This window comes from Thermothelomyces heterothallicus (genome assembly GCF_042370625.1).
Source record: "Thermothelomyces heterothallicus CBS 202.75 unplaced genomic scaffold P884_scaffold_12, whole genome shotgun sequence".
NCBI lineage: Eukaryota > Fungi > Ascomycota > Sordariomycetes > Sordariales > Chaetomiaceae > Thermothelomyces > Thermothelomyces heterothallicus.
This window is the reverse complement of record NW_027192573.1, coordinates 325299-345198: the sequence shown is the minus strand read 5'-3', so window position 1 is coordinate 345198 and position 19900 is coordinate 325299. Positions and strand designations below refer to the sequence as shown.

Below are 19900 nucleotides of genomic sequence, written 5' to 3'. Positions count from 1 at the left end.
AGGAGTAAGTATATAGTGTATTGTCATTATATATGTTTATTTTATAATTAGTTAGGTTGGTACGTCCGTAACGTGGCCGCCGCCTATCTGCCCTAGGTTTGCCTATATATACGGAAATTTTAGACCATTTGCTTATATATTCCCCTATGTTTTCTCTTTATAACCAGCCTATTATTTAGGTATATGTCCCCCTATTCCTATTCGAAAGCGTTAAGCGCTTTGGTATTCTCTAAGTTTTCTAGTGGTTCCTAAGTTAGGGTGTTATATCCTTTCTACTTTACTAATATATCGTAGCGGTTTCCCCTCCCCCTTATATTTCTAGCTATAAGAATTGCTTTTACTTTATATTCTTCTTATAGTAATCTATCTTACGAAAGTTCTAATACTAGGCTAGGGTAAGTATCTAATACGTATTATAAGGGGAGTAGGTTAGATATAGTATACTTAACTAGATTAATATAGAAGGTAGGGTATAGGCCCTAGGAGATATCTAAAGTAATAGTTAGTAGTATCGGTACTATTACTACTTTATATTTAGCGTTAACCTAATTAAGTTTCTGACTTAGATAATTAGTTTTTATATTATATAGGGATAACTATACTTTATCCCCTACCTTAAACCTTTTAGCTAGATATCAAGATCGGTTAGCGTTTTCTTACTAGTATTACTATATATATACGATAATAGCCTAGGTCTACTCTATACCTTCTTTTAGGTAGTATAGGAAGTTAATAGCCCTCCCTTATAGGGACGAAGTAGAAGCATCTAGGAGGTTAGCAAACTAGATAGGACTTATATTATAACTATAGAGGAGGTAACTTACACTCGTTCCGATTATTATTAAGTTATAGTTATTAATTATAAGCTAGTATACTAGAAGATATTTAGGCTAGTTATATTAGGCAAAGGAAATAATAATCTATAAGATAGTCTATACCTCCTAGTTTATACGTTCTATGCCTCTATCTATTTAGGGGTAATAGGCTATTAATAGTAACTATTTAATCCTAACAATCTTATAGAAAGAAGTCTAGAATTAGCTAAGCTAGTCTAAGCTATGGTTAATAATAATCTATATTAGAAACCTATAAAACCGCTACTATATATCCTAGAACCAGAGCGTATACGCTTCGGCCCCTATCAAAGATATAGCCTCGAGTTAGATATATTTTGACAGTCGATCGGTAATTACCATAAGGTAATAGGGTAAGTTCTTCTCTCGCGCTAGGAGGTTAACTATAAAGTCAATAGAAATCTGTTTCTAGAAGCGGTTAGTAATAGGTAGGGGTTAGAGGAGTCCTTGTCATAGTTACTATAATACCTTGGCCCTTTGGCATATATAATAGTTCCTCGTAAACCGCTTCGTATTAAAGGATATAAGATCCTAATAATAGTCCCATTAGAGCATCTTAAATAACCTATTCCTCCCTAGGTAACTTAATATAAGGGAGTTATAAACTTGTTAGAGGATAGTAGTAGTAAGGGGTTCCTATATAGGGAGCTAAAGTCTCCCCTAAAACTAAAGAGCACCTTATATACTTAGAGAACAGTCTATAATCTAGGTTTATACTATATTTACCTCTTTAGAGAACTTCTAGGCCCTATCTTAGATAGCCTAGAGTCGGTATATATAGTGTTTATCCTTGAGAACTCCCTTATCCTAGAGGGATATAAGCAAGCTATCTATAAAAATATTACTCCCCTTAGGTAGACAAGATATTTCTAGTAACTCTAAGATAGTAGAGGTATCTAATTAGATAGTAGGGAGAAGTTATATAGTATATTATATATCTTTAGGGAAGTCTTATTTACGATAGGATAAGGCGTTAGGGCGAGACGCCTATAATCTAGGATAGTATTAGAGCTTGAAGTTAAAGTAAGAAAGTATCTTAGCCTATCAAGCTTATCATTTACTAATCGGATAGGGCTAGATAAAATATTCGAGGTTCTTATAATTAGTTAGAATTTAAAAAGGGGCTATAATACTATAAAGCTCTACTAACCAAGCCTTTAAGCAGGAGATAATTATAAGTAATTCCTTATTATAGATTATATAATTCCTTTCGGCTAGGGTTAACTTTATAGAATGATAGGCTATAAGATATAGAACCCTATCTTCTCCCTATTAAGAAAGGTATCTACTAAGGGCCGTCCCGGAATAGTCTACCTCGAGAACTATCTCCCTCTTAGGGTCCTATTATACTAGGATTAGCTCCAAGATAAAGGCCGTCTTAAGGGCTTTAAAGGCCTCTTATTCCTCCTTTCCCTACTAAAATAGGGTATTCTTATAGGTTAATTATATTAGGGGTACGGTTATCTTAGAGAAGTTAGGAATAAAGTCATAGTAAAAGTTAATAAACCTTAAGAAACTCTATACTCCTCGAACTTTCTATAGTGCCTCCTAGTTACAGATAGTAGCGAGCTTCTCAGGGTTAGGACAGACTTAAGCACTAGCCTTAATAATATAGCTAAGGTATTTGACTTCTTTTATAGTAAACGTGTACTTCTTAAGGTTAAGAGCTAACCTTACTACTTATAATCTTTAGAGAACTTCCCTAACTCGTTTTATATAGTCCTTTCTACTTCCTATTATATATACTAAGATATTATTAAGGTATATTATCATAAAGTCTCTAAGTGTTAGGCTAAGGGCGTTATTAATATATTACTAAAAAGTTATAGGTATACCTACTAATCTAAAAGGGTAGACTAGCTACTCGAAGAGTCCGAACTAGGTTCGAAATACTATTAAATACTTGTCTCCCTCTATAATCCGGATATGGTAGAAGGCCGCCCTAACATCAAGCTTCGTAAACTACCAAGCCCTAGCTAAAGAGCAGAGAGTCTCCTTAATTAGTAGAAGTAGGTATCGATCCTACTTTATAATCTTATTTAAGGCCTAGTAGTCTATATAGAATCTCTATCCCCTATCTACCTTCTTTACTAAAAGGATAGGGGTAACGGCCGAAGAGGAACTTGCCTAAATCTATCCCTTATCTAATAGATTAATAACCTATTTCCGGACCTCTAATAGGTGATCTTATAGTATATTATAGAGGGGTCCCCAAGGGAGTTTAGGAATCTTCCTATCAGGACCCTCTTTTAACTTAATATAGTAGTTAGTAATACTATAGTAAGGAGGTAAATTATTAGCCTTCTCCTTGTCAAAGAGGTTAGCAAAGTTATAAAGCTCTTCTAGTAGAGTTACCTCTAGTTCTAAGCGGCTGCTCCCCTTTTCTCTTATACCCCTATCGAGTTTATACCTCAATTCTAGGATGGTTATCATTTCCTAGATACTTATAACTAGGAAGGTATTAGAGGTCTTCCTTTTCTATACTCTCCGGACTAGGCCTACGAAAACCATACCTATAATTTAGGAGATTCCTATCTTTTTAGTCTATAAGGAGACTTCCTAGACAAATAGTCCTAGCTACGCCCTAATCTTAAGGATACTAATACTTATATCTAGTTTAACCTCCTAATATTCTATCTATAGAAGGCCTAATATAATGTCTTATATTAATCTAGGAACTATATAGAATATAACCTAACTCTCCTATCCGTCGATATCTATTATAACGCGAACTATCTAAGTAATCTTCTAGTTAGGATATACCCCTATTATAGTACTAAAGGTATAAGGGGTTAGTAAACTAATTTGCTCAAGTCTAAGCTTCTAGTATATCCTTTTACTAATGACATTATAGCTAGAATATCTACTATCTACTTAGGTATTTATAAAGCTAGTAGAGTTAAAGAAGACTAGAATAAGAAAAGGAGGTCTATCTATTCTCCTACTAATCTCTATGAACTCGCTTTCCTAGTGGTTATAGTCTTCTAGCCCCCTTGTAAGACTTTGCTTAGGGGCTATTCTTTTCCCTGCTCCCTATCTTCCTCGTCAGACTAGTCGCTTTCCTCTCTTTCTTCCTTAGCTTCTAGGGTATAAATGTTGGTCCTTGGCTAGTTCTACTATACTAGTCTTCTAGTAGGGGTATATTTATACTTAGTAATAAAGTAACCCTTCTATCTATACTAAATATATGCTCCGGCTACCTATTATATTGCTCGTACCTCCTAGCTAACCTATTTCGCCCTTAGGGCGTCTCCTCTACATCCCCTTGGTTAGTCCTTACTAGGACCCTTCTTTTATAGGTCGGTCTATATTAAGTTAATACCTATCATTAGCATATCCCTATTTATATCCTTCTCTCTCTATAGCTTAAATATTACCTATTATCTTTATATCTACTAGTATCTCTTACCTAGGTAAAAGGCCTTAAGGTCTATCGCGATTTTATAATATCTCTCTACTACTACTATATAGTTATCTTAGGGAATTCCTTATCTAATAGCTATATATTTAAGCCTTAGGGAGAGACATTACTATAGTTTAATTAGGTATATCTTGTCGTTCTAAAGAAGACCGCTTACCTTCGAGAGTTTTGCCTTAAACCAAATAATAAAGGTAGAGAACGGCTTATTATCTCTTTATTATAAGAACTCAAGCTCTAATAGGGTGACTATCTTCTTATAAGGGTCAGAAAAGATGCTCTCAAGGTATTAAAGGAACTAGGCCGGGTCGTACCTAGTCTTTAGGCCTATAGATTCGTAATAGGCTATAACCCGAGTCTAAACCTATCGTATCAGGTTTCCCTAGATAAAAACCTACTAGTCGTAATTAGAACCGATAAAGTCTCTATCTACTATAAGGATATATTCTATCATACTCTTTTAGGCTATAAAAAGTTCCTTCTTACCATCGAAAGGTTCCCTAGTTAGGAGTCGTTTCCTTTAAGGCTACTATCTCTCTAGGGATATCCCGACCGAGTCAGGGGTTAGTATAGGTTAAGTCCGAGACGCCTAGAGGGAGTCGATCATAGTATTCTACTATGCTACCGCTACTTAGAGGGAGCGTACGAGTTCCTATAACTCCGCCAAGCTCAAAGGCGTATATACTCTAGATTCTACTATAACTAAGTCGTCGGTTGTTCATTTAGAAGGGTTGCTATTAAAGGAAGGTAGTTAAAATATAATATACTAGCCTTATAGTAACTATAGATAAGTATATAATGTTTTATTTAACTACCTTAAGGGAAGAAAGAGGGGAAAGTAAGTATAGGTGCTAGAAGGGGTTCCGTTTCCTAATATAGGGGGTGTATATATGCTCCGGTTAGGGTTTGGTTAGGCTTCGGGTTGGAGCCTAACCGGGTCCTGAGTGCGTGCCCTACGAACGCCCTACGAACGTATGTAGGTCCGGTCCGAAACCGGGTATAGCCTGTTATCGATTAGCCCGGGTAGAGCCTGGGCCTGTGATAGTACCCTATTATAGAATATAGTAAATAGATTAAGTGCTATAAGATAGAAGATAGTCTTGAGAAGATTAGGGAAAGTATTTTGTTAGTTAGAAAAACGCAATTTGAGGACTTCGAATTTTAGTTATTGCATTTTTAAGCGTTTTGTCAGCTAGTTATAAGATTTGATAGATAGCTTAGAGGCGCTAGGCTCGGAAAGTAAGGCGTTCTGTACTGGGTTAGGGTTATATATGGGCACTCGAGTACATTTGAGCAAGTGCAAGTCGACGCAAATATCGGTCACGTATAGCTAAAGCAAAGCAAATACCGCTTCAAATTTGCGTTGTCTGCGTTGTTGCGTTGTTGAGAGCGCTGGCCCTAACCGCAACAATCCCTCTTCACACCTACGTACGTATATACTCCGTATATAATTACGTGTGCAACTGCTCTATATCCTCCCTTATTAGCATCACCGCGTACTTGTTCACATCGTGGATATGTGTGTAATTACTTGTAATCCGTAGATGGCGTATCCAGCGCAGGATAGACGTGAAACCAGTCACCGCATCCGCCTTCGGACCTGCTGCTGATCGTTCGCACGATTGGCATCACCAATAAATTAGATGTCTTATAGGGCAGCTCAGCTCATCCGAGAATCCCGAGTTTACGTACGGCAAGTCTGTCAGCAGCCATTCAGAGACAGGAATCGGTGAGACAACGTCCAGACATGTCTTACGATCGTGGAGCGACATGTCTCTTCACCTCGCTGCGTGGAGTGCAGTTAGGGCGGTTGTCGATAATTACTCCCGGAGAAGGGACGAGGACATGGAAACAGATCTGCCAGCCGAAGCAGAGAATGGAGATAAAAAGGTCGGTCTGTAACCAGATAGCCGGCACCGTGGTTGTGATAATAACCCGTCAGAGTTGTTTCCCGTTTCCCGTTCCTTTCTCGGCTGCTCGACTCTCCTTGCCCAACAATCATTACCCCAGGCAGACAGACAACAAACGAAAAAAAAAAAAAAAAAAAAAAGGTCTGAAGCAATTATACCACGATGAGCCCCTCCGCCGCCGTCCTCCCCCGCGCGGTCTTCACAAACTTCCTCCTCCTCCTCTCCCTCCTTCTTGCCTCCCCGACGTCCGCTTTGAGGAACTCATCCTGCGGCGTCGTCAACACGCCGCGCTACTGCCGGGGGACCGACTACAACGAGTCCCTCGCCAACACCTACCTCTGCGGCGACCGCCGCCTGGGGCCGACGCAGCTCCCCTCGGCCTGGGAAGACTTCACGGCGGCGCCCATCCTGGCGGCGATCGTGTTCGGGTACGACCGCTTCGGCGGGCTGTGTCCGGGCGACTTCCTGGCGCGGTGGACTGGCGACGACGGGAGGTACGAGTACCCGGAAGAGACCCAGGGGTTCCTGCCCAGCGGCGACGGGACCGGCCCGCTGATCTGGGGCAACGTCACGCTCCCCGTGGGCACGCTGGTGGACCGGTTCGGAGGCGAGGGCGGGAACTATACGAGCCCCGCGGGCACGCCGTACGCGCTGAGGGCGCTGCCGCCTTCCAACCTCGACGAGGCGACCACCGAGTAGGTGCTGCCCTTTTTAATTATTTTGTTCTTTTCTTCGTTTTGTTTTTTTTTTTTTTCTGTTTTAGCCAGTTCTCGACTGTTGGATGCCGGTCATATAAGAGGGGAAAGGTAGTGAGCTAATTAACTGTCCTGCGGTGGTAGTTACCCATACAACTACCACGTTTACAGCGTGGCCGAGCCGCTAACGGTGCTGGCCGGGCCTATCCAGCCCTGGTTCGGACAGCCGGGAACCGGGGTGCAGTACGAACTGTACTCGAATGTCTCGGTTCTGATCGGACAAGGGTCTCTGAGGAGGGAGGACCCGTCGGTGCTGCTTCCTTAGTACCTTTGATCGATGTGCTCAAGTTGAGAGAATCTGGGCCACGTACCAGCCATCTCTGCTTCTTTTTCTTTTGATTTTATTGTTATTTCATTCTATGATGTTTTGTTGCTGAACTAGCTCGCTCGACTTGGACCTCGATCAACCACGATGCGAAAAAGAAAAGCGAGAGGAAAATGAAAAAAAAGAAATTTATTGAAAAAATGAACCATATAATTTAATTAGCACCGGGATTGGCTGGTCGTTGCCTCTTCGAGCTTGGTTAGGGAGAGCGGACGGAATCCCAAAATTTCCGGCACATATGGTCGGTTGTAATTGGGTCTAACTACCAAAAGTCGACTTGAAATACATTCCTTAAACCATGGAACGGAGTGGCAGATGCGTGTTAATTAGTAAGGAGCTTAGAGGCATATATTACTAATAATAGTCCTTACAATCTTGGGATCCATAAACCGCGTTATCCCTGCGCCGATGAATGTGTCCATTTGAGCAAACACAATAGTCGACAGCACCACGAATTAACAGGATAAAGTACTGTATGATGGGTCAATTCAGCAATGTGTGAGTACGGATTACTGTGGTAAGAAGGTGGACCACAGCAAGAGGGCTCCGTCCCACAAAGGCCCTGACCCACTTCCAGGGGTGTTTATCTTGGCGACATGCAACTGGGGCATACAGACAAAAGCGAACTACGTTAAAGAGAGAACTGGAGAGGTCAAGGCATCGAGACGGTTCACATGGTCTGAAAAGAAGCCATTTTGCTACGTGAAAGGTTTATGTACTGGTGGAGCGGGGCACTCCAGAGTGAAAAATGAAACTATATACAGAAGAAGGATCGCGCGTGTCTCAGAACCTCCTTCAGAGAGGTTCGTTTACAGGCACTGCGAGTACCAGTCATTCAGCTTGGTGCAAGTGTAGGGGCTCTCGCACTGGGTAGGGCCAGTGAACCCAATTCCTCCGCATTGCTCGTAGTGCTTAGCGACACCCGTGCCGCCAGTCGGGCCGGGGGAACCGGAGGATGTGGTGGACGAGCTGACGGGCGGGTTGGGGTTGCCGCTGCCGCCGTCGGGCAGGCCGGAGACGGTGGAGCCGATGGGGCCGAAGCGGATGTTGGAGAAGATGACGTTGGAGTTGGGGGCCTCGGCCTCGACCTCAGCGGGGACGCCCGAGGTGGTGGGGCAGGCACCGCGCTCGGCGCCCGGCTTGCCGGCGCCGTCGATGGGCCAGGTGGAGTCGAGCCAGAGCATGTTGACGGCGTGGTCGTCCCAGATGGACATGACGAGGACCATGGGCCCCGCGAGGGCCTTGCCCATCTGGACCATGCCGCCCTTGTCCTGGAAGTCGGTCACGTCGCCGAAGGCGGCCTTCTGGCGGTCGCACCAGTCCTGGGTGATGGAGTTGCCCTCGACGCCCGGGATGGTGGACTCGGAGTTGGGGATGACCTTGCCGTTCTGGACGTAGAACCGCTTGATCTCGGAGAGCTCGCCGGCCGAGTTCTTGAGGAACTGGGTGACGACCGTGATCTTCTTGGTCGTGTCGACCGTCATGCCCTTGCCGTAGAAGGTCTTATTGCCCTGGCGGTACGAGTTGAAGTCGCATCCGTCGGGGTCGCAGATGCCGGCATAGCGGTCGGTGCTGTAGGTACCGCCGCACGAGTCGCCCTCGCAGCGCGACTGGCCGATCACGGTGCAAGGGTGGGGAGTGAAGGCGGCGGCCATGTTGTTGGCCTCCCAGACGTCCATCTCGGAGCAGCAGCTGCCGTACTTGCCCGTGCCGGCGTTGGCATCGTTGGTCGAGCCCTGCCAGTTCTCTACGTTGGCCTCGCCGTTGATGAACTTGAGGTCGCGGGGGCACTGAGAATCACAGTAGCCGGTACCGTACTTGGCACCTGCCTTGTTGCCCGAGTACTTGGACATGCCACCATCGGCATCCATGGACACGAAGTAGAGGGCGCCGTTGAGGCCGCAGCCGAGGTTGGAGACGTCGACATCGAAGGTGAACTCGTTGCCGAGGAGCTGGAACGCTGTGTCATTCGCGTCAGCGGGCTGGGCGCCATCATCTCCCGGCGGCCGGGTGCGAGGGGAACTTACTCTGGTACTTGGTGTCGCTCTCCATCAGGTAGGTACGCGAGCCGATGTTGGTCGAGTACTGGCCCTTGGTGACGAACTTGAGGTTCAGGGAGTTACCGCTCGTGGTGATGCCATAGGTGCTCGAGTAGTCAGCGCCGTCGATGCAGCACTTGGAGGCGCAAGAAGGACCATCGCTGCAGTACGAAGTATCCCACGTGTTGCCCTCGTAGCAGTTGGTGGCGCTATCGGTCCGGTGAGTCCACCGCCAGTTGGCGTCGATGGTGATGGAACCCTGGACGCTGGTGCAGCTGCCACCAGACGTGCACTTGGACCACGTCAGCGAGGGGTGGTTCTCAGCGGTCAGAGTGCAGGCGTTCTGAGCAGCGGCGCCAGCCACAAGGGCGGCGAGGGTCGCGAACTTGGCGTACATGGCGGAAGAGGATCAGCACACAGTTGCTTGATCTGAAGACAAGGGCTGCCAGGCAAAAGACACGCCCATCAAGAGCTGGGAATCACCCAATTTATATAGATGGTAGCCAGGCTAATTGTCGCGTCGCTTCGGACGGACATTCTCCATGGCCCCATCTATCGCCAAATCACAGAGGTCAGCCGGCCAGCCGCCTTCCCGGCTTCTCGGGAACGCCGCCCTCCCACCGCTCGGCCCCGGTGTTGGGTATCATTACGAGAGGTACAACGAGGTTCCGTACCGTGGGAGACGGGCCGCGGGCCGTCGATGCTCAAACAAGACGAGTGTGCTCGTCAGCCGTCGAGCGATGGGTCGTCATGGACAAGGGAGCAATGTCATCTCGGGACTGGGGCCACCGACCTGCCGGCAGGGGGAGGAGAAAAAAAGGGGGGCGGCGTCGGCAAGATGGCAAGAAGTCTGGGAGATAGTCAAGGACGAAGGGCCAAGCAGGTCGCGTCGCTTGCACTCTGGTGAGGCTCGCTAGTGCTTGCGGTGGGTGAGGTGGATCAGAGTAGAGGCCCGATGGAGAACGGGCGCTGCGGTGACAAGCCTAACCGGTCGATAGCGGCTAGTAGGCTGGGCGGCGATGTCACGTTATTGTTGCCACGGCCGGGCACGGACTGAGGGCATCGTTGGAGGACGTGGAGCCGTGCGATAGAAGCGATTAAAGGTTGCTGAAGGGTCGGCGAGGGCAACCACACCTCATTGGAGGAGTCAGGGCGCGGCAGCCAGGTTCTCAGGGGTGACACGGAAGGCGTCCGCCGAGAGCGACTCTGCGAAGCCTAGGCCGCCCTGCGGAAGAACCTTGGTTCACGATGCTCTCTGGTGACCGCAGAAGAGCGTATTTGACGCTCCGCGCAAATGCGATCCGAAGTGCCGGTGCGAGGCTCCTGTCGCCTGCTCGTCTGCCCGCCCTGACTCTCAACGCAGCACGAACAGCGCTGCCGTAGATTCTCCTTCAGAGCCTGCACTGGTGTAGATTCAAGCAAAAGGCGCACGAGAGCGGAGAAAGCCGCAGCACACCCCATCCCTTCGCTTCTCCCCGCATTTTAGTTCCGGTGGCCCACTTACCCCGGCTTCTGCAGTCTTGGTAACTAGTGTAGTGTATTTGGTGGTTTCTGATGTGCGTGGAGAGAGAGGCCTTCAAAAAAAAAAGTCTCTTGGCGGAACTCGCCGTGTGTGCGGCTTTCACTTCTATGGAAGTTGAGGTCGATTTTCCCAGATCTTGAGGCTCAAAAACCCCCAAATTTGGCACCAAACGACTGGGACGCAAAACCGGGTACCTGGTACCATCTTCAATATACTTGGGAATGCAGCCGCGGTGATTGTCGGTCTGGGCGCAACCTCATCGGCGTTGGCGGGCGATCAGCAGGTACAGCAGGGAGGTGCAAACCGGGAAATGAGAAGAGCCCAGACCAACGAGGACCGCGGGCATCGAGCTCCGATCACCCTAAGTTGGGCCTAGTGCCGCCCCACCAAGGAACAGACCAGGGTTGTTTGCTCCTCCCAAGGGAACAGTCAGGGGCATGGAGAAGCTTCGCTCGTCGCTTCCTTGTGCTTCCACCCGACTGCTTAAACTCAGACAATTGATTCACTGGTAACTAGTCGTGCCACAGTGCAGCGCATTCAAGGGCAAACCGCTTTCCCAAATAACTAGTGCAGGAAGGGCTGGTTTCAACCGCTGTTGAGCTCAGGACATCCGTAACGTTATTCCACTTTCCGTGTTCCCTTTCTTCCGCTGCTTCTACAATACTTTCATCGACGCTCCCCAAATCCGATACCCTTTTTTTTTGGAAGATCGGAAAACAGCGAATGGTTCGCGTCGAGTTTTCGGCGTGTTCCCACTTCTCCCGCGTTCTTGGTAACGAAGAACCTGCGCAGGCTTCTCAGACTGTTTCCAGCATCTACTATGTAGGCAATAGATTCTCGGCTGAAGAGATGAAGGGCGCTTGCGCATGTAACTCGATCCACTCTCTCCCAGCTTCTGCCCGTCCCGTCGTGATCTGATGCAGTTAGCAATCCTTACCTGAATTACGGACACTTTCCTATCTGCGTTAGACTGTGATGCCCACCTCCATTCTATCCTTGCGTCGACAACCAACCATGCCTCATCGGGTAGTCTATCGCGCTGTCGGACTCTCGGCAGCGGCATTGACTTTTGTTTCGTCCCCTCCCCTGCCAGCTCTGGGCCTCGACGAGGGCAAGCAAGTATGCGATTACCATTCTCCATCAAGATAGTATGCACCAAAGTGAATGCAGCAGCGTTGGCAGTGGATCAAGTGGGCCCGGTTCAGCGATACCCCATTCCTAGAAGTCCCTTCAACGGGGTCTTGCGGGCGCGCCGGAACGAACAGCCGGACGGCCTGGTTGTTCACATGGCATGAATGGCCGTGAGAGCACTGTTATGCGGGGCGATACACGACTGATCCGCACATCATCGGCTTTCCGGGTCGCTCCCCTTCCCTACGCGTACAATAGCAAACGACGCGAGCCAGAGCTGCATGGGGAAACACTTTACACAATGCGCGACAGGTACGGAATCGGAACGGCTCAGCATCGCAGCCTCCGTCTTACATAGAACTTATCAGATACGGAGTAGCGTTCTCTATAGAATCCGGGAAACTAGAAAACGTAAGATTGTCCTATGTACCACTGTATGCGTACCTAGTCTGGGTTCTAGCGGAGGTGCTATTCTGGGGACAAACAGAAACAATCAGAAACATCACGCAGCGATAGCCAGGTAGCATAATAACTCTTCTTCACTCCGCTTGCGGAACTAGTACGCCGCCTAAGCGCCTGCGAAGAGTTTTCGCGCTCACCACTCCCGTTGGGCCCGATTACTGTATGAACTGTGCACACTTTAATTAAATCCCCCCCACGCACGCCTTAGGTTCACGCTCATGATTAGGTACCTGCTTGGTAAACCAATAGCCCCCTCAAACGTATAATATCTCCGGGAGTCGTACTTCTCGGGGACTCGGCAGGACCGCTGACAGTAATTCAAGGGTGGTTTTTTCAAACAATATACGTCCTCGGGCGGACCTGAGTAGCATCCCGGCGTCCCAAGTCAGATGTCACTGCATCCCGCATGGTATGCCGTTGCGTTGTATTCAACCAAGATTCCAGTGTTCTACGCATGTTCGAGCGCATTAGGGCGGCTTGAGCTGGTATAATTATCCGAGATCGATGATACGGTCCTTTACTAGCAGAGTATACAAACGTACATATATATGAGACACTTTTGCAGAACAACGTGACTCTGATAGCCAGGAGCAGCAGAATTCCTACACTAACAATGGCAATAATCGTGTGTTTGTGTTTCAAGAGGTTCTAAGATGTTGGGGTTTTTTTGTCACATTGAGGCTCTCTTATAATAAACGGACTTTTGAACCATATACTTATCGAGCTTTCGATGTTAGAGTGGTTAGGACTAAAAGATATGTACCTATTATTTATTAAGAGGCTAAGGTTCACCAGAATTCATCCATTTGTATCAATAACGATAGGGCTATAAGGACTCCTCATCAGCCGTCTCATCTTCACCTACCCTACGGCGAAGAGGGACTTAGCCCAAAAGCATTTGTCGAGCAAGTCATCATCGTAAGCTGACTAGCTTGTCGTCTCGCGTTTTGTCTCTTTCGAATTTCCGACGTTGCCCATTTTTTTTCAGGAATCAGGGATTGGGGTTTTTCTTCTACCTAATTAAGTATAATTAAAATCGAGATCAAATTATTATCGTCCTTGAGTTATAATAGAGAGTGATTCACTCTTAATCACTTCGCCGAAAAAGATATAACAGGCTGAGCCCTTACTGTCTAGGGTTCTGTGTTGTTATGGAAGTGACAAGTCTCAAGAAATCCGTGATGGACTTTGGTTTATATCTAAAGGTCTCTTCTCGTCTCGGATACAAGCTAACAACATTACAGCTAATTAACGAACTTGGATACCTTTCTTGAGATTTTGACTAATTATAATCAAGTAGTAAGGTAATTAATCGTGACTAAGGATTGAGAATTACTTGTATAATTAACGCCGGTTCTACTTTTTAATAATAATAGACTCAAAATGCAATTATTTAAGCTAAGGTATAGAGACAATTAGAGTGCAAAGTGTAGGTAGAAGTTTTGAAATTACTTGTCAAACCAACCTTTATCTTTAATTAATTACACTCCTCCTGGTCTGCTAGTGTAGGGCGTAGCAGCCGCCCCGATGGCGCGGCAGGATTCACGGTCCCTGGACACTCTTTCTCCTCTTTTCTTCTCCGTGGTTCTGCTCGATGTGCTTCGACCTTAGCAACCGCTGCGCGAGAAGGAGTGAGAGAGAGGGAAGGAAAAGGAGTCAAAAAAGAGAGGGATCGGTTGCCACGCGGATTGCCACGGGCAACCCAACCCTCCCACTAATTAGGCCGGACATCGCCTCTCCAACGTTAGAATCATGTTTCAGTGTCGGGCAAGCTTAGCCCTCCTCAACAACGGCCGAGGCAGCCGACGTGGACGATGAGACAGCCCGCCATCCTCGCTGTCGGATGCAGCCTCGGGGCCGCGCTACCCGACGTGCCGACTCCTGAGAGCTTCCTCCGCCGGATTGGGGTGCAAACAACAGTCCTGGGTGACTATGTCTACGTAAACGGGGGAGAGCTGAACCAGCTAGTGGACGGGGAAGCCAGCAGAACGGGACCGTCAACTTTAGCCCTTTAGGTGCCAGCACACTGAATCAGGGAGTGTCTGAGTACCTACCGTGCTTCGGACAAACGGTCTCATCATCGTGCTGGGAGGCTATAATTACGCCTTCGATCACCGGCTACCTGAACAAACCGGATGGCCCGCCCCTGGACCTTCGAAACCTAACCTTTTTCAAACCGGTGAGCAAGCAGAGCTATTGGCAGGTTACAACCGGGGATGTCACCCCAACGCCGCGTGGCCGAGCTGTGTTCGTGTCGGCAAGCGGCAGGTATCGAGCGTGGGCGGCGCCGACAAGTCGCTGGGAGACAAGGATGAAGCCGCGCAGGGGCTGCTCCTTTTCGACATGACCACCTGGAAATGGGGTGATTCTTACGACGCCGAGGCCGCCGACTACGAGCAGGCCAAGGAGATCAAGGAGTGGTATACCAATGGGTAATTACGTTTGTTGTGCCTGCGCCGGAGGCTGCGAGCGAGGTCCTGACAAGGGGGCACCCAGCTCGCTGGCAAACGTCGAGCGGTCATCAGACGAAGTACGAAAGCCATTTGTCGAGCAGAAAACAAGAATCAACAGGCACCAGTGAGTAATTTTCAATCCATGACTTGACATCGAGAAAATCCCCGTGATTCTCCCCTCCCTAACCAACCTAACCATACCATCTCAGCTGTTGAACCCGGATCCAACGAACTAACTCCTTCTCTCTTCTGCAAAATTCAGCCCCTACACCCACGGCCACTGACAGCCGGGTAAACAATTCCGGATTCGGCGACTCGTCTGACGATTCCGAAAAGACCCCCGTCGGAGCCATAATAAGGGGCGTGATTGGAGGGGTCGCGGTCGTCGCCATCGTTGTCGCTGGCCTTTGGATCTTCATCCGCCGCCGGCGGAAGCAGCAAGAACCCGCGGCCGGGCAAAACGGAGGCGAAGACGACAACGACAGCAACAATCCACCAGTCAACCGGCCTGGCGCCAGCTCCACCGCCGCCACTGCCAGCCCGACTGCCAACCACGCCGAGCTGCCCGGAGCGACCTTCTTTCCAAGCGGCGGCGGCGACGATGCCTTCGGGTTACAATTAATTTACTAATTACAACTACTACACCGCTAAGAAGGACACCGACCCCAAACCGGGGGTAATTACAGCCGGGGCCGAGGATCGTGCCCGCGGAGGTTAGCGCGGCCGGGCACGAGTATTACACGGAGCTGCCGTCTGAGGGGCACAATGCGGACGGCTACTAATTACCATCAACAGCAGCCGCAGCCACAGCCGCATCTTCAGGTCCCCCAGAATGGCGAGTCACCGGCCGTGCGGAATCCGGGCCCTACTCCGCCGCCGCCGCCGCCGCAGCCGGCTGAGGGTGGGTACGGAGTAGGGCAGGGGGGTCGATTTGGGAGTTACGGGTATGCGACGTATGGCAGGATGTAATTAATATGAGCTGGATTCGGCACCCGGTGGGAGGCAATACCCTGCTTAATTTGTATACGCTTCCCCCCCCCCCTTCCCTTTACATAAAAGAAGGCACCTTCATTCAGAAAAGAGGGAAACGAATCGGACAGCAGATTCCCCGCAGCTCTCACACATCTCACAAAATCAAAGCAGTACACCCAAGGGGCTTCTGCTGAATACCGACGATTTCCAAGACATGCTCTTCCTTTCCGTATGAACCATCTCTCCCAGGGGGGTATAATATACCTAACGAATAACACTACTACCCAGCCTAAGAACCTTCCCCGCCCTCCGCTCACCCAATGTTGAACTCGCTCGAAGCATTCATCACCATCTTCATCTTCTCCCTCATTCTCCTGGCCGCATCCTCATCCACCGCCCCGATGCGGTCTCCGTCGTCGTCGTCGTCGTCGTCGTCGTCACCACCACCACCACCGCCGCCGCCACCACCACTCTTCTTGATAGTGACCTTGCCGCTGCTCGAGACCTTGGCCTTCTTGTCGCCGCCAGATGCCGCCTTCTGCGCCCGCCGGGCCACGCCCCCTCCGATGCCGCCGGGCGTCTCGCGCAGGGCGAACGCCTTGGCCATGTGGCCCAGGTGCAGCTGCGTGATGTCGAAGTAGACGCGCTCCTCGCGCACGTGCGTGGCGTACGCCCGGATGTGCGACCGGAACGCCTGCCGGGCCGACTCGAGGAGCGGGTTGTCCCTCGGTTTGGACCGCTGCTTGGTCTTGGCCTTGGCCTTGGCCTTAGCCTTGCCGTCCTCGTCTTCGTCGGTTGCGTCGTCCGGTTTGGCGAGTAGCCGCTGCTCGAGATGCAGCTGGAGGGCTTCGGCCCTCGAGGTCCACGTTTGTTTCCCCGTCTCCGTCGTGGTGTAGGTTGAGGGGAGGTTGACGGCTGTGATGAGGCCCTTTTGCAGGATGGCCTCGTAGAGCTGGGGGACGATGGGGGTCGCCGCGGGGAGGATGGAGGTGTAGCCTTCTTCGCACCCCGGTAGGAGAAACAGGACAGCCTTGCCGGGACGGCCGGCACGGGCGGTACGGCCTATCCGATGGACGTGGTCCGGCACGGCGAAGGCGGGGTCGTATTCGATGACCAGGTCGACGGATGGGACGTCGAGACCGCGTGACGATATATCCGTGGTGATCAGGACCGCCGGGTCCTTGCACCTGGAGAAGGCGTTGAGCGTTGCCGAGCGTACCGGCTGTGCTAGCGAGCCGTGGAGCTTGTGAAGCATCACCTTCTTGTTTGCCGGCGATGTGACGTACGCGGCCGGGGCTACGGTCGCGTCCGTATTCGGATTACGGTCCGCTTTGCTGGGCGAGGAATCGGGGGTCGGAGGCTCAAGCGCTTTCGTGTCCTTGAGTAGGTCGAAGTGGAAATCGACCGAGTCGGCGCACGAGATGAAGATGATGGCCTTCATGACGGACCCTTTCCTTGCGAAGGTCGACTTCAGCAGGGAAATCAACGTCACGAGACGCAGTTTGGCTGGCACGATGATGCATGACTGCTTGAGCTGCGAGGGAGCAGCGAATACCGCCTCGGTACCGGCTTCGGCGTCTTTGCTCATCTCGGATTTTGAGGCCATGATGTGCACGGCATCCTCCAGACTGATCTCGCCCAGTCTCTGGACGTTCATTTTCATGGTTGCCGAACAGAGGATGGTGATCCTCCTGGACGGAAGGATGCCGTCTAACACGACCCCCTCGGGGTTCTCCTTGAGCAGCTTCCCCGCTCGAATCTTGCTGACGATGGTCCTGATGTCATCCTCGAAGCCCATCTCCATCATCCGGTCCCCTTCATCCAGCACCAGCCACCGGACCGTGCCGACGTTAAGCACCTTTGTGTTGTCGAGGTGGTCTGCCAGGCGACCGGGCGTAGCTATCAAGATGTTGACGCCCTTCCGTATCCTTGCCTTTTCCGACTTTTTGCTCTCACCACCAATAACAGTGGTGCACACCAGCCAAGGGGCACACCGCAGCACATTCTCCAGGACTACGGAGATCTGCTTGCACAATTCTCGAGTGGGGGCCAGGATGATGGCGAAGAGCCCTGAGTTCCGGTGCACCTTCGTCTCTTTCGGAGTGCCGTCTTCGTTCAAGCTCAGCGCCATGATCCGATGGACGATTGGGAGGAGGTAGGCTAATGTTTTTCCCGAACCGGTCTCGGCTTGAACGAACGCATCACTGTCTCCATTGATGAGCTGCGGTACTGCGTTCTTCTGGATGGCCGTCGGAGCCTTCATCTCGAGCTTGTTGGCCAGGTGTTGAGCGATGCGCCTCGAGACGCCTAGTGAGCGAAAGTTCTCGGCCTCCTCGGACAGCGGCGCGTTGGAAGGTTTCGGCGGCTCGACCTCCTCGGCCGGGGCTCGGTCGAAATCGGTCACGGCTGACGGGTTCGACGTGAAGAGACTCGATGAGACGTGTCCCGTCTTTATCGCGTGGCTGGGCGCCTTGGGGCCGGCATCGGCTGTTCTGGGGACCTTGGCGTGTCTGTGGGAGTCTCCATCCTCAGTCCTCGGTCGCTTCGCCGGTCTGCTCGCCTCGTGGTCGGCAGTGGTCGGGTTGCGTCTTGGCGGGGTCGACGAGGAGGGGCCGTTCCCTTGCCATTGTTTGGCATTCCTCTGCGCCCTGAGCCGGTCGCGCCAGCGGCCGCCCTTGAACTTGACCTGGTTCTTCAATGGCGCGTCGCCAATCTCAAAATTGAGAAGCATGCCATCGTCCGCCATGGTTGCTACTGCTTTGACTGAACCGGTGCTGGGAGTTGGGAGTCCGGCAGAAAAAAGTTGACCGCCGAACCGAACCCTCCAGACTGGCATGGGCCTTCCTATCCAATTCTGACCGCCTGCCAAAATTAGGCAGCTTCGGGAACAGGCGAGACCCACTAACTTAATCCGTTCGTACTCTGTCATCCGTACACAAGTTCAGGAAAGGTAGTTATCCGCACCCATGTGGATTTCGGTTTCAATCATACCCACACGAGGTACAGAGTATTCCTTACTGCTGTTTACTTGTGCCTACTAATGGCACATAGATCTCCCGTGCACGTCCAGATAGTTCCCTGCCAACCTTTCCATCAGCGCCCACAGGCCTTCCAAACACGGTAATTAGCAGCGGTAATTACAGAGCGGTTGGGTAAGCATCTTCCATGCTACGTAGTTGGGTTGATTGAAGCCTCCGTTAACAGGAAATTTCGTAGCTACAATGCCCACAGAGTCCACCATTCCCGGTCCCCCAGCGCGTACGGCGCCTGGATCCGGGCAACGCAAGTATGTACACCAGCATTGCCCAACGGACCCAAACCTTGACCCTCCATTCCCTGGGCGTCAAGGCGTCTGAAATTGAGGCAATAACCGGGATGAAAAAAAAGTGCATTGAGGGCCCTCTTACTCAGGGATCAGAAACGGGGTTATGTACCAGGCGGCCCCATCAAGGATGAGCATGTCGCAAACGCGCCAAAGGCCGGAAGACCAAAAGTGGTGACTGAACCGGTTGCGCGGGCCATTGAACAGGTTGTGGCCAAGCACAGTACCTCAGCAAAATGTACCTATAAGCAGATTTCTGATGACGTCGCCGGCCTTCTTGGTGGCTGAGGCCCGAGCCGCTCAACAATTTGGCGGCTGAAGCAAGTTAACCTCAAGGGCGTTAAGTTGCCGACTAAAGCTGGCTGGAAGAGGCCTTAGGAGAAGAAGCTTGTCTGGAATGACACAACTCTGCTATGACGGGTTTAATAACCCGTACAACATGTCGTATCTGGCGTCTGACCTGTGAAAGCATGAATAGCCGTCATGGTACCGCAGAGCGAAGGAAAGGCCAGTTGATTTTAATGTTCTTGATTTGCGTGGTTCAGAGATACATAGGACCCTCTTACTGTTGGCCAAACTACCACCTTAATAAGTACGGAGTAATTACCTGATGAGTTCCGTTACTGACTGGAGATTCTTGCTCTACCCCACCATGCGGGTGATAGGCTTACATCATGTGGTTGCAGGTGCCGCTTCGGACATGCAAGTTTCCGAGTACGGAGTACCGCGAAGCTTTC

The 19900-nt window shown here is 50.0% G+C and overlaps 5 protein-coding genes across 5 annotated transcripts; 3 read left to right on the top strand and 2 right to left on the bottom strand.

The window, feature by feature from the left end:
* Positions 1-6344: 6344 nt before the first annotated feature.
* On the top strand, positions 6345-7202 carry P884DRAFT_201424 (uncharacterized protein; the record flags this gene model as incomplete). The annotated part of the gene is made up of 2 exons (XM_069438359.1): positions 6345-6877; positions 7022-7202. The coding sequence occupies 2 exons, from the start codon at positions 6345-6347 to the stop codon at positions 7200-7202; spliced, it is 714 nt and encodes a 237-aa protein (XP_069297267.1).
* An 817-nt stretch (positions 7203-8019) lies between these two features.
* Positions 8020-10195, bottom strand: P884DRAFT_23948 (glycoside hydrolase family 7 protein). Its single transcript, XM_069440138.1, has 2 exons — positions 9290-10195; positions 8020-9222 (listed from the first exon to the last, which is right to left on the bottom strand). Exons 1-2 carry the CDS (start codon positions 9696-9698, stop codon positions 8072-8074), a joined length of 1560 nt encoding a protein of 519 aa, XP_069297266.1. The 5' UTR covers positions 9699-10195; the 3' UTR covers positions 8020-8071.
* Positions 10196-14230: 4035 nt separating this feature from the next.
* On the top strand, positions 14231-15499 carry P884DRAFT_300013 (uncharacterized protein; the record flags this gene model as incomplete). Its single annotated transcript, XM_069444729.1, has 4 exons — positions 14231-14356; positions 14679-14848; positions 14913-14993; positions 15157-15499. 4 exons carry the CDS (start codon positions 14231-14233, stop codon positions 15497-15499), a joined length of 720 nt encoding a protein of 239 aa, XP_069297265.1.
* Positions 15500-15930: 431 nt separating this feature from the next.
* On the bottom strand, positions 15931-18594 carry P884DRAFT_259895 (P-loop containing nucleoside triphosphate hydrolase protein). The gene has a single exon (XM_069441392.1). The coding sequence runs from the start codon at positions 18585-18587 to the stop codon at positions 16155-16157; it is 2433 nt and encodes an 810-aa protein (XP_069297264.1). The 5' UTR covers positions 18588-18594; the 3' UTR covers positions 15931-16154.
* Positions 18595-18889: 295 nt separating this feature from the next.
* P884DRAFT_23925 (uncharacterized protein) lies at positions 18890-19740 on the top strand. Its single transcript, XM_069440129.1, has 2 exons — positions 18890-18993; positions 19058-19740. The coding sequence occupies exon 2, from the start codon at positions 19130-19132 to the stop codon at positions 19295-19297; it is 168 nt and encodes a 55-aa protein (XP_069297263.1). The 5' UTR covers positions 18890-18993; positions 19058-19129; the 3' UTR covers positions 19298-19740.
* The last annotated feature ends 160 nt before the right edge of the window (positions 19741-19900 follow it).